Here is a 17754-nt window from a genome sequence, read left to right on the forward strand (position 1 = left end):
ATTTTGTTATTCCTAAGCTGTTTCTCTTTTGCACACCGTTGCTTGTTACACTCAGACTATGTGAATCAGAACTGTATGGATCAGTGTGTAATGAAACAAATTTTCCCACGAATCCCTTCAACTTCAGGTCACCAAAGTGGTGAAAACCATCACCCGTCGCACCTACCATCCATTGTTGGTATCTGACAACTTGTTAGTGGAGTCCAGGCCTGCCACACGCACCCCCACCCCGGTCACCAACTCGACCCCCACCCTATCTGAGACACACCCAGTAAAGGACGCCGAACCTGTGTGATTTGTGTTGTTTCTTGCCTCCCCCCGCCTGCCTGAATTTTCCCAAGATATAATAACAGTTTTAATTTTCCTCATTCTCTTTAAGAGAAGATGAAAACTAATCGAAGGTTTTGCAATCACAAGCTGCTCAAAAATCTGATCACTCCCTCAGTTTTGCCTCACTAGCCCATGGCCACCTTGTCAATTTAAGTGCCCGATAAAGTGAATGCCACAGAGGTTGTGAAATGTCTTGCAGTGCTGTAAAGTGGACAGTTTGCCGCCTGCTACTTTCCCCTCTGTTTTAACAGTTTGGTAAACCGTCTAGGACTGTGTCTTAACTGCCTGTGGGTTTTTTTGTTTGCTTTGTTTTTTTGTTAAACATTTTTCAGTACTGCTGTCACTTTCCAAGCATGTACAAACACAGAAATCTTGAGTATTGCTACATATTCATATATATTTGCAACCAATTTAGCAATTCTCTTTTGAGCCTGTTTACACCACTTGAGCATATTTCAGAGGCTCTTCTGAAACCCTGGTCCCTCGTCTACCCGTGCGTGACGGTTTAACGCCTTGTGAACTTGAGCGCACATCAAAGAGCGTTTGAAACCTATCCGATAGCTCCCTTTGCAGCCCTTGCAAATCGCCTAAAAAGCTGTGTTAGTACAAGGCAGCCGGGCGTGTCGAGGCTGGGAAGCTGTAGCATTCAACGTACCCTCGTCTCAGTTTCTGTCAGAATAAAATAGCACCAAATATTAACCAAATGTGATTAAAAAATACTAGAAATGTTTATTTATTTATTGTGCACATGTAGCCACCTCATGCACGGTATGACATTCAGCCTCTAGCTCTTGTTGGGTCACCGAAGCCCAGCAAGTAGCACCAGAGCAGTCTAGACTTGAGGTCCTGCTATGACCTGCCACAGTGAACAAGATGAAAGCAAGCTCATTATTGTGATTCTAAGGTCATGCACATCCTTTAGCTGATGTAACTCAAGCAAATGAGCTCTTTGGGTTTTTTTTTTTAACTATGCCACTCCACCTCAGCTTTGTGCAGTTAGAAACAAATGCAAACTATTCAGTAATTACTGTGCTTAAAACATGGAAATGAACCTTGACGTTCCTGAAATAGGCTGTCTTATGTAGCTCACAGTGAGAGTGTAACCAAGAAACAAGGCCAGTGAAAATTTCTATTTGTTTCAAGCAAGTTAATGAGGATGCCGTGTTTAACAACTGATATGTGGTTTATGCGTTTGCTCCTGGCGCCGTCCTTTGTGGTGCGGTTTAATGCTTCATTGTGGTTCCATGATATTATTACGTGCCTCTGCTCCTGATTAAAATCAGAATCATGGCATTGATGGGAAAATAAAGACGGCGTTTTCAGATTAACAGGGCCGGTACTGAAAATGAAGCCCATCGGAATCAGGAATGAGCAGGGTCTTTTTTTGTCTTTTTCCTTAGATTTTAAGTTTTTAAGGGAACAAAACTCTCTGCAACACCTTGTCAGGCACGACGTGAACTACATCAGACCTGCGCCCCTTGCAGATGACGGTTAATTTTCATCAGCTTCATTAATTTTAAAGATGAATTTATAGCCACGGACAAAATAGCCAATTATCAGCCACAGCAGAATTCAGTGGGCAGCAAATTGCTTTCTATATGGGCAGAGAGCCCAAGGAGGGAGTCGCTGTCTGTCATTCTCCAGCCAGAAAACCACAGAGACAGCAGAGGAAGCAGAGTTATTTAGCTCAAGGATGATGCGAATTTGAGAAATGCGTGCACGCAGGTCTGGCTTTAACAGTCCCTCAGCTATGGACTGTGATGCTACATTGCTCATCTGGAGCCATTCGGGACTCAAGGTCCAGTGGAGCTATACAACTTCCATCAGGCTCAGTTGCAGCACTATTCAGCCTGAATTTGCACTTCCTGTGTACACACAGCATCTGGGGTTTAAATTTGGAGCGTTTGTCTTAAAGCAGATCGGATGTACTGCCTGCTTTTTTTCTAACAACCAACGTGTTACACAGGCTGAAAATTGAATATTGGTCAGTTAGTACTATGCCTCGTTGGCATGAGGGTTTAAAGATTGAGTTAAACCTTAACATTTCCAAGTGCTCACATTTATTATGTGTGTTGTCAGCTTAAAGCTGACCACTGTATTTAAACCTAAGCATAGGTTTGGTGTAACATTGTTCTACGCTGTCTGACAGTGTGTATCTGTTTCCCCATGCAGGTGACTAAGATGGTGAAGACGGTGACCACTCGGACAGTGCGTCAGGTGCCCCTCGGCCCCGATGGCTTGCCGCTGCCTGAAGGCACGTCCCCGCTGGGCAGCTACACCGATTCCATTGACCGGCGATACCTGAAGAATGGAAGTGACCGCTTCATAACGCCTCAAGCAACCTCAACCCTGACGCGCTCCTACAACAACTCCTACAACGATTCATACGGAGAGACACCGGAGAGCCAGTACATTCGCCATTATGGTCTTCACGATGGCTACACCGATTTGACGGATAACTACGGCAGTCTTTCTCGTGGTGTCAACTACCGGCCGCCGCGGTACCCATACATGCCTAATAGCTACCGGCCGGAGAATAGCTACACCCTGCCTATCAGAAAGGATGATTATGGCCATGTGGCGCAGCCCCAGGTGCCTATGGGCAGCAGCACTGTGGATCTGAACCGCTCACAACCAGAACGCTTCCAGCCTGAGCCGTATGGTCTGGAGGATGATCGCCGCAGCTTGGGCCCCGAAGAAGAAGAGCCATATGAGCTGGAGCCTGATTACTCCACTGCCAACCGACGCACCCTGCCAGGGGCCAACCGTGGGCGCACCCACCGGGAACCGCTGCGTGATGGCCCCCGAGTCAGGTGAGGGTTGCTTTTACAAAGGAGTCCTTGGCTAATATTTGACATAGTGAGATTGTAATATACAGCCATTTATACTGCTACTACTGCTTATGGGGAATAATTTGGTAAAGGTGTGCAAGTTCATACAGTGTATATATTTTACTTTTTTGCACTAGAATTCTGTTTTGGAGTATTTTATGCTTAAGATACTTTGTGTTAACACAAGTGAACTCTGCAATGAGAGAGAAGAGTATTTGTCTCATTTACACCATAAAAAAAGACTACATCATAGTAAACAGATGTCTCTTGTCTGTGAGCACCTTGTTTGAGAAAGGAAGCAAAGAATAAGTTGGTTTTGATTGCTGTTTTCCTCCAAGTAGATAGTGAACATGTTTTTCTGTCAGGGGTAAAGAGGTGGGAATGAGAGACATGATGAGGGAGAGTCGGAGAGGACAGCGGGCTTTTGTCAGCTATCTTTCAAAGCCTTTCCTTTTTTTCAGGATCCTTTGTAGAGAGAGGGATAAAACTTGGCTCCGCTGGGCAGAAAAAAGCTTGTCAGCCTCTAACAATAAGATCCCAAAATGGACCCTTGTCTCCTAATAGTTTCCAATCAGTTTGTTGCCGCCCAAAGGAGAACCTGAGAAAAATGTCCACTCTCAAGTAAATCGAAGAGAGGGTTTGAAGTCGACTTGGTGTGTCTTAAAGACTTCTTTTCAATCAGCGATCTGTAGCAGATGGATATTTTCAAGTTCCTACACCTTTCCTCCACCAATCTAAGGGCTAAAATGTTTGGGCCTGAAGCCAAGTCTAAAGACAGGCTGTGGAGGTTTAAGTGCAGCAAAGAGCAAGAGAGGAAAGAGTCTGGATGTGTTTGGTTTTAGTTGTATTTAAAGAGGCTCTCCATAACTTCCAGGACATCATTGTTATTAATGACATCCACGTCCAGAAGGTTAGCCGAAGTTGAGAATTTGAAAGATAACATATTAAATTATTGGCACCATTAGAAATGCAATAGGAAGGTGTAACTCAGAATAAAGACGGAGTGGCAACGGCCCCATGCGGCTCATGTCATCGTCAACTCTACACGGATGGTGACAAATATATTTTCTTTTATTGAAAAGTGTTGATCTAAATATAAATCATAAACCTAAATAGCTTAATTACTGCTACATATGATTGTGAGCAGTGTTTAAAACGACACAAAAAGAAGAAAGAGAACAGTTTTGAACATTTTGTTACAGGTCAGGCACGTTAACCCTTACATTAATATCAACAATAGGGGTTTTTAAGTGGAAATATAGGAATTTCCTCTCTCTGGCATTTGTTATGACCATCTTTGACCCTCAGTTAATGGTGTAGAATGATAAAGGTGCACGAGATAGGAAATAATGTCAATTCTTAAAATGTAACCCCTCTGGTGACCGTTAAATTGTAAGTGTAATAAGCATAACAATGTGCAAATGTTACATTTGAGTTACCTGTGTAAATTTAGCTAATACACGGAAAAATAAATGTTACTTTGTATTTGAAGTAAACATCTGTATGTCAGTTGCCATAGAGACATTATGAATCTTGTACACTAGCTGAAAGATCAGTGTTTCTGCCTCAATATCAGCATGTTGAAACTAAAGTTGACCAATGATACATGCTGCATAACAAAGGTATGGCTACCGGAAAATTAGTCTGTTTCAGTACAAAGCAACAGTTACTTATTATTGGCCAAAATCAGTATCACTTGTCACTCTACACATATCATTTAATAAGCAATGAGATTAGCAAGCAGGATAAAGTTAGCCATATAGTGGTAACTGAGCTACTCTATTATTAATAGACTAATCTGAAAATTGCCAGACCAGGCCCAGGAGTTCGGAGGAATTAGCAGAGCTGAAGCAGAAAGTTTCTCCTTCTTATTCTCTATGTGAAGTTCTTGGGAGCCAGTCATTCGTTGAACAGTTTGTTAACTTGAATTTTCTAGCTAGTGTTACTCACTGAGAAAGGCACTTGTTCATAGAGTTCAGGACATGACATAGAAATCCTCATTTACATAGAAATCCTCCATAGGCTGCTGAAGGAAACCAAAAGGGTCGTGGAAGGTCTCATTTCTCAGTAGCAATCCGTCATCCAAAGGCATGAAAAAAGCAGGATAGCACATGTTTTACAGTGATGCAGAAGTCTGCTTTCATCCAGCATCTTAATTAAACTTATGTACAGACCCACTTGTGCATTTCAGAGTACACTGATGCGGATGAGGCTCCGAAGAACAGATGGCTAATCAGAATATCTGTCTTTACACACTTTTGACTTAGCTCTGAGTCTGACAATTACACACATAGTACCTGTCTGTGTCTCACTCACTCACTCATGCACACACACACACACACACACACACACACACACACACACACACACACACACACTTAATAATAATCCACATCTTCACAAAATGAGTCACTCCCCCATCCGCTTTGTGAGAGGCGCTTTCTTTGACAGGCAATTTGTAGCCTGCCTTACATGTGTCACAACACAGCCCTAACAGCCACATACACCCCTCAGACATGCACACTGACAGCTGCTCATGTGATTGCCCACACAAACTTGCGCACACACACACAAACACAGATTTGTAGCAGCTCTTGGATGACTGCTGTCCAAAGAAAGACGATCTTTCTTTCTTCTTTGCTTAGTTTTTCCTGCACTCGTGTCAAAACAACAGCATCCAAACAGCCTTTTCCCTTCCAGTAACAGTAACAGTGACAGTGAGCTCACTCCCGAGTGCCCAGTCTCTCCTGAGCACTCGAAGCACAATTAATATTCTTCCAAGAAAGCACTGGCTAACCCAGCGTGCTGTAATAAATCTGGGAATTTAAGGACTTTAATAACAGCTTATCATTACGTTGCAAGCCCTCAATTATGCTCAGAAATGAAGATGTTTTGTAATAAAACCTCTTTATGCATTGGAGTCAAGCACTCATTTTGTCACCTCCGTGGATGAGTGTTTGCTCATGGACAGAAATGATGATGTCTTTTTGGGCTTCTCTGGATGTGCCTCATTTGAAAGTCTTGTATTACCATAGCTATCAAGTACACATACATACAAAAATGCAGAGACTTGCATACGGTCATTGAGCCAGAAAGGTGAACCATAACATGACAGGATGTTAACAGATGGATCACATCGTGAATTTCTTTACATGGCAACATCTGCATTTGCTGTTTCTCTTCTTCAACCTTCAGCTTCTCCCTTTGTCATCTGTTAACACAGTCAAACATTTTTTCAGTAATCTTAGTGAACATCAGACATGAGATACCTTATGTCCTGTAAAAGAACTTAACTTTGAATCTCTGCTTTGTATCTGTGAGCCAACCATTGAAAGGAGGGATCATTTTTTTACGGTTTATGTTCATGAAAGAAAACTCCAAGCAGCAGGTGCTAATTGTAGCTTCCGTATAGTGTGTGATGTGTAGAATTAGACAAGCCTGATGGAGCTTTATCTGATATTTTGTTGGTGCATCTAATTGTCTGGGCACTTTATACTTTGCCATATCTTTCTGCATCTATCTATCTATCTATCTATCTATCTAGATATAGATATCTATCTAGATATAGATATCTATCTAGATATAGATATCTATATCTATATCTAGATATCTATATCTAGATATAGATATCTAGATATCTATATATATCTATATATATAGATATCTATATCTATCTATATCTATCTATCTATATATATATATATATATATATATATATATATATATATATATATATATATATATATATATATATATATATATATATATATATATATAAAAAAACACCCAGCACGCCCCTGCGGGCGGTTTATCCTTCAAGCTCGGGTCCTCTACCAGAGGCCTGGGAGCTTGAGGGTCCTGCGCAGTATCTTAGCTGTTCCCAGGACTGCGCTCTTCTGGACAGAGATCTCCGATGTTGTTCCTGGGATCTGCTGGAGCCACTCGCCTAGCTTGGGAGTCACCGCACCTAGTGCTCCGATTACCACGGGGACCACCGTTACCTTCACCCTCCACATCCTCTCGAGCTCTTCTCTGAGCCCTTGGTATTTCTCCAGCTTCTCGTGTTCCTTCTTCCTGATATTGCTGTCATTCGGAACCGCTACATCGATCACTACGGCCGTCTTCTTCTGTTTGTCTACCACCACTATGTCCGGTTGGTTAGCCACCACCATTTTGTCCGTCTGTATCTGGAAGTCCCACAGGATCTTAGCTCGGTCATTCTCCACCACCCTTGGGGGCATCTCCCATTTTGACCTCGGGACTTCCAGGTTATACTCGGCACAGATGTTCCTGTACACTATGCCGGCCACTTGGTTATGGCGTTCCATGTATGCCTTGCCTGCTAGCATCTTGCACCCTGCTGTTATGTGCTGGATAGTCTCTGGGGCATCTTTACACAGCCTGCACCTGGGGTCTTGCCTGGTGTGATAGACCCCAGCCTCTATGGATCTTGTGCTCAGAGCTTGTTCTTGTGCTGCCATGATTAGTGCCTCTGTGCTGTCTTTCAGTCCAGCTTTGTCCAGCCACTGGTAGGATTTCTGGATATCAGCCACCTCCTCTATCTGCCGGTGGTACATACCGTGCAGGGGCCTGTCCTTCCATGATGGTTCCTCGTCTCCCTCCTCTTTCTTGGGTTTCTGCTGCCTGAGGTATTCACTGAGCACTCGGTCAGTTGGGGCCATCTTCCCAATGTATTCTTGGATGTTCGTTGTCTCATCCTGGACTGTGGTGCTGACACTCACCAGTCCCCGGCCCCCTTCCTTCCGCTTAGCGTACAGCCTCAGGGTGCTGGATTTGGGGTGAAACCCTCCATGCATGGTAAGGAGCTTTCTTGTCTTTATGTCAGTGGCTTCTATCTCCTCCTTTGGCCAGCCTATTACCCCAGCAGGGTACCTGATCACGGGCAGGGCGTACGTGTTGATGGCCCGGATCTTGTTCTTACCATTCAGCTGACTCCTCAGGACTTGCCTGACCCTCTGCAGGTACTTGGTGGTTGCAGCTTTCCTAGCGGCCTCTTCATGGTTCCCATTCGCCTGCGGGATCCCCAAGTACTTGTAACTGTCCTCTATGTCTGCAATGTTGCCTTCTGGTAGTTCAATCCCCTCAGTTCTGACTACCTTCCCTCTCTTTGTTACCATCCGACTACACTTCTCCAGTCCGAACGACATTCCAATGTCATTGCTGTATAGCCTGGTAGTGTGGATCAGTGAATCGATGTCTCGTTCACTCTTGGCATACAGCTTGATGTCATCCATGTACAGGAGGTGGCTGACAACTGCTCCGTTCTGTAGTCGGTATCCGTAGCCAGTCTTGTTAATGATCTCACTGAGGGGGTTCAGGCCTATGCAGAACAGCAGTGGGGACAGAGCATCTCCTTGGTAGATCCCGCACTTGATGGTGACTTGTGCTATGGGCTTGGAGTTGGCCTCTAGTGTTGTACGCCACATCCCCATTGAGTTCCTGATGAAGGCTCTTAGGGTCCCATTGATCTTGTACAATTCTAGGCATTCCAGTATCCAGCTGTGGGGCATTGAGTCATAGGCCTTCTTGTAATCAATAAATATATATATATATATATATATATATATATATATATATATATATATATATATATATATATATATATATATATATATATCATCTCTTTCTTACTCCTGCTCAGGCTTTGCAGATACATGTTGCTCTTCCTTCCTCTCCCCATCCCCCACACTGTCTGAATGTGAATGCCTAGCACATCCTTAATGTGTGTGTGACACACTGCGTGTGTCCACGAGCACCTTTCAGGTGTGGGTGTCCTCAGGGCCAGGTTGATTAATAGCTGCTCTTGAACCCTGCCAGACTACTGAAGCTTTTTTAAACCAGTCTTTAATGGCTCATCTCTCCTTGGACAGTCAGCGTTGGGGGTCACTCCCCCCACACAGACATGTAAATACATGCAGACACATTTAGTGACCGCTTAATTGCATAGTGTGGGGTGGGACGGTGGATGGAGGGGGTCATTTCTATCCTCTTTTGTCTGTAGTGACACTAGCCAACTCAGGCATTTTCTCCCTTGTCCCATCTTGTCAAGAGGCATTCAAATCCAATCAGAGCAAGAGTAGTTTTTCAGTTTTTCTGTGCTCCTTTTGAAAAAGTTACAGCTGTGTTGCATCACCTCAATAACACTTAAAATAAGGAGAACAGTTGTTGCAGTTTTGAAAGCAAATTGTTTCTTATTCTTGCCTGATGCAGGATTTCACCTGCTCATCAGCGTCTCTAGTGTTTTTACAGGGTGACAGGTTTGGACTGCAGGATGCTATTTTAGCATCCAGAGTGCTAAAACAAGCCAGACCTGCCATGAAATCGGTTCATATTGTTAAGTGCATGAGTGCATTTGTACAGGACACTCGTGCACTGCTGCTCCATGCAAAAGATCTTTGGCCCATAGCAGATGGTGATGCTTCTGGATTTTGTATTTGTGAGGTTGCCCTGGACTATCTTTGCTGATCATTGTTTTCCTGAGCACAAGAAGTGATATCTGCTCCTGCTTTGTAATTGCTGTTTGTATAGCAAATCATTCTGATGACCTGTTGCTAAACAACTAGTTACAAGATATCTGAGATTCCTGTTTAGCATTACTTACTTTATCTTGTTCCAGTGTCTTTGACGTGTGTTGCTGGCCTCAAATTCAAAATGAGCATTTTTTTTTTTTTTAATACAGTTGGTCAGTTTCCAGTTTTGATTTGTTTTTGTCCACTTTTTTACTACTTTTTTGAAGTTGCTGCATTCTGTATTATTCCCATCTGTGGAAGCAGGGTAGTTATACTTCCACTCTGTCAATGAAACAATGTCACTTTATTAAAAAATAAATAAACAACTCAAGTAGTTATGTAAAAGAAAATGCTATCAGAAAACCAGAGTAATTAAAAAGTGACTGGATGGAAAGACTCCAGCTCTGTTCCTTTCACTTCCCATTTCCACAATGACTTCTATGCACGATAAAACAATATTAATTCAAAATGAGCAAATTGTCAACAGGGACAGTCACTGAAAACCTCATAAATGCCAGGATGGTATTTGTACATATGAAATCCAAACATCTTCTAAGCCTGTAATCCTTCATAGTCGCCTCTTTTTATGGGCCTGCAGAAGACGAGGCTCATGCATGGCCGTGACTGAAATGTGATGCAAGTAATTGACAAACGATGAAGCAATGGGAGCATAGTGAGGATGTGACAGAGTTCAAACAAATCGATGAATACCAAACTCTGCAGCCACACACACATCTCATATCTACTGTATCTGCTTATCTTTTCTTCTTTGTTCTTTGTGTCATAAAACAAAACAAGCGCGCCCGCGCAGTCGCACACGACACAAATAGGCTGGACATTTACCAGCTCGATTAACATGAGGAGAGTGATCTTCTGTAATCATGCTCAGAGCATCATCATATCTGGCTGCAAAGAACCCTTTCACATCCTATGAATACACCCTACCCTGCACGCACAATGGCGCCAATTTAAATGCAAATCCTGACATTCCCATCACTCAGCCTCAAGATGTCTGCTTCACCACCGGCCCTGCCACGTTGGCCCAGATCTAAATGAGGCACGATCTGCACAACTGTACATCTTATCTGTGTATTGAAGTGCACGTTAAAGAAAGTGCATGAGAAACACGGCACGACAGATAATGTGTCTGCGTGTGTGTGTGTGTGGCGGGTATGTGCAGTGTTGTTGATGCTGAGATTGTGAACTTCCCTTCTTTTAGAGCGGGGTAATTTCTGCCTTTCTTTGCCTTGTCAAGTCAAATACTCTATAGCGAAAGAGATCTCTGAATGTTGTTGTATGTGTTTGGATCGTGGCGTACACATGGAAGCAATTAGTAAACCAGCAGCACGTGCACATGCGCTTAAAACTTCCCTCCTTTTCCTTGTAGTGTGTCAAGAAGCTCAGTGTTTTTTTGCCAAACCTCAGAGCAGCAGTTGTTGTCCAAATGATGTGCTGTAATCAGGCTTCTGCGCTCGTGATTGGCCCCTCCTTCCATACTGTGGTTACAGGCTGCTATTGAGATTTGTGGCTCCCCAAAATGTTCCATAAAGATTAGAGAGGAAAAATAAACTTTTAAAAGAATCGTAAACACGGAGAATACACCAAATGCCCTTTGCAGTTCAGGTTTGTTGTGACTTGACATATCCCTTCAAGCTACAGCCGTTCAGCACCACAGCTCTTTCAATTTAGTTAACTTGCAGCATTTAGCCGCAGGGCTGTTCTTGACAGCCTTGTTGTCTTACTCCATCTCTATTAATCCTCCTTCCATCCACCTGAATAGGAGATTTAGAATCTTTTTACAATAGTTAAGCAGGAGTTTTTCTTTTAGTACATCTCGTATCGATTTTTCTGGCAGTAAGACGCACCAAGTTGTACCATAAAAGCCAAAATGTCAGTTATGGAAAAACAACGCAACAAACGAGGGAGGGCACGTGTCCTGCAGCCAACTTTTAACCAGCTTCTATCGATTATACAACGGCCCCTAAGCATCCAAGTCTCTTATCTGGCAAAGAACGGAAAAAACATTGAGATAAACTGAGTGCTCAAAGTTTAGCACAAATTAACAAAATATATTTTATGTGATGACTTTAAAAGCAGTAATAACTAGGGCTGAACGATATATCGCATTTGCGATAATATCGCGACATGATCAAGTGCAATTTTCTAACCGCAAAGGCTGCGATTATACTCTGGACATGTCCAAATTCATGGGCTGCATCCTCCTGAGGCCGCATTTGTAGACCGATTACGTCACAGCGACGCGCCGAAGGCTGTCCAAATTACTACCATAGCGCGGCCCAGCCAAACTCCAGTTTCCAGCAATGGCGGCCGCTACTAAGTTTTAAAATTACTCATACTAATCTTTCTGGGTCACAAAATAAACTTTTAACATATTTTCAGGCGAGAAAGTAGTTGTGTAAACATCAAATATCTGCTCGGTTTATCAAGATATCCCATATTTGCAAAAGTGCTTCGACGTTTTCAGAGGCGTCTGCTACCCACCAGCTCGACAGCTAGCCGGGAGCTCGAGGGTTACTGATGCGGCCGAGAACGGCACAACTCCCGGCACATCATTTTCAGATCACCGCGGAGTTTCGCTGCTCGGGTTAAACGTAATATATAAGTCACTTAGACAACCTAAAAATGTTATTGTTGGGCTTTTTTCAGTGTTTTGTTTGTTCGTGAGTAAATCGGTTTGGCTGAGATTAAAGTTATTAGATTAGATAAAATAAAACTTTATTAATCCCCCGGGTGGGTTCCTCCTTGGTTTTCACACAGCTGACTAAACGTCAAACAGAAAACTTATTAAACAGAAGTATGAGACAGTCGAGAATTTACGCCAGTGTCTGGTTATATTTTAGATAGCAAGAAGCAGACGGCCGAGTTTATTAAACTCCACCGAGACAGCGGTGACGCTAATCAGAACTAGACCGTCCAATTTCACGCCTTTAAACTTTAAAGGCGTGTTTGTGTGTGTGTTTATACAATTGCTATTATGTTTGCACTTTATGTGTAATGTTACTGACTGCAGAGATCAGTAAGATGTGTGTATTTTTTATTTATTAGTTTTATTTATTTAATATTATTTTTTAATTGAATGACTGTCTAGTAGTTCACAGATGTCGAAAAACTGAGTGTGGTAAAGCCACTGATTTTGTTTATGTATATTTCTGCAATCTGCACATTGTACTGACTTTCATTTTAATGTTTACACCAGGGTTCCTTGTCAGCACTTTATGCTCAGATGTTTGTAAGCTAAAAATAAACTATTGTGTATGTTCAAATATACTGTTGTGATTGAAGAAGTTAAATAAAAATGTCAGTCATCAATTCATGCATCACCTCATGTCATCATAACAGAGGTCTGTCTTCCAGGAAAGAACAGTTTAAAATTAATGTAATATAGTATTGGCCATACTATATGATGTATTGCTTGTCTTTGTTTAATAATACAGAAGACAAAGACCTTAAAAAATAATCGCATATCGCATCGCAATCGCAATATTGGGGCAAAAAATCGCAATTAGATTATTTTCCATAATCGTTCAGCCCTAGTAATAACAAAATGTCCTTTTTGTTCCACCGTGCTGAACTTAGAAACAGAGAGATGACTGATTTAGGTGTGCAAGCACTTAACGTTGTGCTGTTTGCCCTCCAGCTCTCGTTATTTTGTGGAGGGCTTTTGATAGCACACAGATATGGAAAATTGTCTGCTGCTGTAAAGAGTATGCAGGACCATATCAACTTGTCGGCCTTAATATGCTTTAAACACCCTGTTCTATACATATTTTGCCCAAGGAAGGTCTCCAGTACCTTTGCACACTTCATGCACTTGAGATCTGTGAAAACCTGATTAAATTTGTTGCACTCCACAGCTATCATTACAAAAGGTGCTTGTTTCAAACAACCCACACTATGCAAACCATCCAAAATCTGGTTGTAACATAGAGTGGAAATGAAACAAAAAAACTGACGTACACCTTCACAGCTTTCGTCTTAATAAGAGGAGACGTGAACGGGAAAGATGCTTGTGGGGAACTTCCAAAAGACCCGCAGCTTTGTGTTGTCACTTTTCTCCTGTTGCATCCGATACATTTAGTCAGCTCATTATAAGCAATGACTAAGAGCAAATGTCATGTCTGTATTTTTCTTTCACAAGCGATCTCAGATAGCAATTGAAAATCGCTTTTTGAAATGTCAGAGATTTCTCCTGCCAGCTAGTAAACTACTCACTACGGCGGCTGATTCTTTGGAAAACGGCTTGGGCTTAAATTTCAAGGGGAACAGAAAATGTGTTCAAACCGGGGCCAACATCACTACAACCATTTGACATTACTACCTAGACTGCATCGCAACATAGAGAAGGTGAAGAAGTAGAGGATTTTCATTTGAAGTAAGCACTAAACATTCATCAAATTTGTTCATAAAAACAAGAAAGTGACGATGCGTGGGAAGCATAATTAATAAAAAACACATTACAACTAGAGCTCAGTCAGCTTACCACTGACCACCATTTTGTCACACCACTAACCACCATATATCAAGTACCACAAGCGGAGAGCAGCTGTATTATGTAATGAGGGTACGCAGTTTCAAGCTGTGGAGTAGGCGAGGTATGATAATGGCTGTGCGTAAGTGCACTCATGTAATGATATTCCTCTTCCCATATTAAGATTTTTACCTACTAAACATTCTCCTTATAGACAAAGGAGACATGTCAGTGAAACAAGCTTCAAAAATGTTCCTTTGAACTTTTCTGCCAGTGTTAAATTTGGCTTACCTGAGCTGCTGCAGTTGAGCCCAACAAAAAAAGAAAACCTTTCCTATGATTAAAGAAAAACAATAAGTCACCTGAACTCTAGCAACGATGATCTGTCACTGGAATTGAGCGCCTATTTTTTTCATCCATGTTCCAGCAGGAATTTGATGAGCCTGTCTATGGAGTAAAGAGTTGTAAAGAGCAGGCTCTGAGAGGCTTTGGAAATAGGGGCTCATTAAAGGAACCTCCCCCCTCAGCGGACCCCATGAGCTCCCTTCTTTCTCTGCCACTCAGTTCCATTGCAGAAAAATTAGCAAAGCTGAAGACTGTTTAGGTCCTTAGCTGTAATGTCAGTAGCGCTAATAAGGGTAATGCTGGTAGAAGCGTCCCAGAGTGATGGTCATTAACATTTCAGCAACTGTATGCTAGAGTTGGCACTGTGAGCAAAGGGAGCCCTGGAGGTATCATAGGAGCTCATAGTCCTCCCTGAGGGGACAGCCGAGCTCTCGCTGTTCCCTGGGGGAAAAGACATCAAATCCTTTCTCTGCCATATGTGGTGGCTTCTAGAAAAAAAAAGAAAAGGAAAAACTTCACAAGGCTATCCTTCAAAGGATTTTCTTGTCTCTGTTTCTTTGTGAAGTGCCCGTCTTTTCTTTCACCAGTCTTTTCCTGTCTCTCAGTCACTCCTTCTAAGACTTTATGTTTCTTGAAGTCTGACTTTTTTGTTGCTGCCACCTGGCAGGGAGGAATAATAAGAATGCTGCATACTATATGTATTTTATTGCAAAGAACTACCATCACAGTGCTTCTGGCAAATCTGGTAAAATCTGATCTGAACCACAGATCCTTCTCTTTCTGTCCAGTACCGTGTCCTTGTCCTGCTCTGTCTCTCACTTCTTTTCACCTCATTAGTCAGCAGCTTTCACCTCAGTTAGCTTCTCTCAGAGTGTTTCCCCCCGGCTGCCTAATTCTTCTCTTGGACAAATCTGTCTGAGTCACCCCCCATTTACCTCGTCCATCTTCCTCATCCTAACTGTCCTCTCTTCTCTCCTCATCCAGAGGGTACCCAGATGACCCCATTGAGGCTGAGCTGATCGATGAGCGCCATCCTTACATCCATGGGATGTATTCAGCACCACTGGCTCAGCCAGAGAGGGGTAGCATGGCCAGTCTGGACCGCATGGGTGGTCGTCGCTCACCTTCCATCGACAGCATCCGCAAGGACCCACGCTGGCGGGACCCAGATCTCCCTGAGGTCATTGCCATGCTAGGCCACCCGATCGACCCAGTCAAGTCCAACGCCGCTGCCTACCTGCAGCACTTGTGCTACGAAAATGACAAGATTAAGAAAGATGTGCGTCAGCTGAAGGGAATTCCAGTTCTGGTGGGTCTTCTGGATCACCCCAAGTCTGAAGTCCATCGTAAGGCTTGTGGTGCCCTGCGCAACATCTCCTATGGCAAGGACAATGACAACAAGGTGGCCATCAAGAACTGTGATGGCATCCCGGCCCTTATCCGCCTTCTGAGGAAGACCAACGACATGGAAGTACGAGAACTCATCACAGGTAAGATACGTATTTCCAACTTAAATTAATAATTTGTAATTTTAGGATTGCACTCATTTCCTGTTGTGGTTGAAGTTAGAGGAGATTGATACTATTCAAGTCTCTTGTGATGGATACGATGACACATCAGGCAGGTGTTTCTCTTGGCTTTAAGAAAGCAGGTATGAAACAGTTAACCTAGCTTTGTAGACAACCAATAATCCTCTAATCTTATTTAGTATTTCATCCAATTTTTTGTATTAAAAGGTCAATTTGAATTTTTTATTTGTTTGATTTATATGAACTATTTCTCCACAGTCAGTGTATTACCTATAATACATCTTGTCAGCATGCCCCAGTATGGAGGAGCAGTAGGAGTACTGGGAGAGATGCTAAGCATTTTAGCCACCTAATGATATGTATTTTTGTAGTTTGCTACATTTAACATTTTTCTGTGTAAAGCTACCAGATTTCTGTGAACAACAACAGTAATTTTGCATTAATGGACAAAGGAGTTACTGGCTTATCACTGCCAGTGGTTAGTTTATTTAGTATTATTGTGTGAGTTGGGTACGGTGGCCCTGAGAGGTCAAACGCAGACAAAACATTACAGAAGTTGAATACAACATGACAGAAAAACGAAAAACCCACAAAAAACAAAAGATGTTTGCTTTTCTTTTTTTGACTTCTTCCGTTGTCTTTTATCCAACTTCTGTTGCGTTTTGTGTACTTTTGGATTTTTCTGCATTTTTCTATTTCCTGGTGTTTCCTTAAGTTGCAATGTGTTTGGTGTTTCAGCGTAACTTGGATCCAAACTAACTGTAGACTCACACAGTAAAACAAACTAACAGGTCAAAGCGCACAGTGGCTCTGTGGTTAAAATCGTTCCACAGCAACAGCCCGATTGGTTTGGCCCTGTTTGAAGTTTGCATGTTCTCTATGTGCTTGCATGGGTTTTCTTTGGGACCTCCAATTTTCCAGACTCCAGACTTCACTTCCTGATTAAAAAAAACGAATTTAAAAAGACGTGGTAGAGCAGCAACCTCTTTGTTAAAGTAAAATAACTGTTTTGTTCTTGGAATCTGCCATAATCCCTTTGTCTCTCTCTGCATGGTACTGCAGGGCTGTGAGTCATGCTTTATTAAGAAGCAGATCTTTAACTGCTGACACACGTTACTATTTAGCATTATTCATATCTATAAATCATCTCAACATTTGCAATAAGTTTGTTTCTAACATACTTGCCTAATTAGCACTGAATTGCATAAGTCCCTGTATGGCAGTGAAGATCTAGACAAGGCGTTTAAAGCTGTAATTAGTCCTAGTTAGATCCCAAGAAGACGTGTTTTGAGTGCACTGATAGGTGTGGGGGTTTTCTCACCACTTATTAAACGTAACATATGTTAATGAGTAAAGGATCACCAATGGTCACGGATATCAAATTTCAGATTTGATTACTTTAACCTCACAACGTAGTACTGCGGAGACAGATGGAAAGTGGAGGGATGATCTATAGGACAGCAAAAAGCATATAAACATCGATTTCAGAAAACGCTATTAGATGCATCGGGTAATGAAATACTGTATGTTTTTAATTCCTTTAAGAGGAGCTATTGATTCAGATGCTAGGATAGGATTTCTTCTCCTTGACCCGGTAAATGTCATTGATGTGGGGAAAACACTCTGTGTATGTGCGTTCAGCTAATCCCTAACACAATTGGCTTGACCTGACACACTTTCGGCTGGTATTGACACGTTTG

General features: G+C 42.4%; 1 protein-coding gene across 1 annotated transcript in view; it reads left to right on the forward strand.

The window, feature by feature from the left end:
• arvcfb (ARVCF delta catenin family member b) overlaps window positions 1-17754 on the forward strand; it is a 129331-nt gene that overhangs the window by 45401 nt on the left and 66176 nt on the right. The window contains exons 4-5 of the mRNA XM_085367056.1: window positions 2503-3143; window positions 15510-16015. Coding sequence (XP_085223182.1) covers window positions 2503-3143; window positions 15510-16015 — 1147 coding nt within the window. The remainder of the gene's footprint in view (window positions 1-2502; window positions 3144-15509; window positions 16016-17754) is intronic.

Source organism: Diplotaxodon limnothrissa, linkage group LG12, assembly GCF_057381915.1.
Source record: "Diplotaxodon limnothrissa isolate DT_005_m linkage group LG12, D_limnothrissa_male_GT1.1, whole genome shotgun sequence".
Classification (NCBI taxonomy): domain Eukaryota; kingdom Metazoa; phylum Chordata; class Actinopteri; order Cichliformes; family Cichlidae; genus Diplotaxodon; species Diplotaxodon limnothrissa.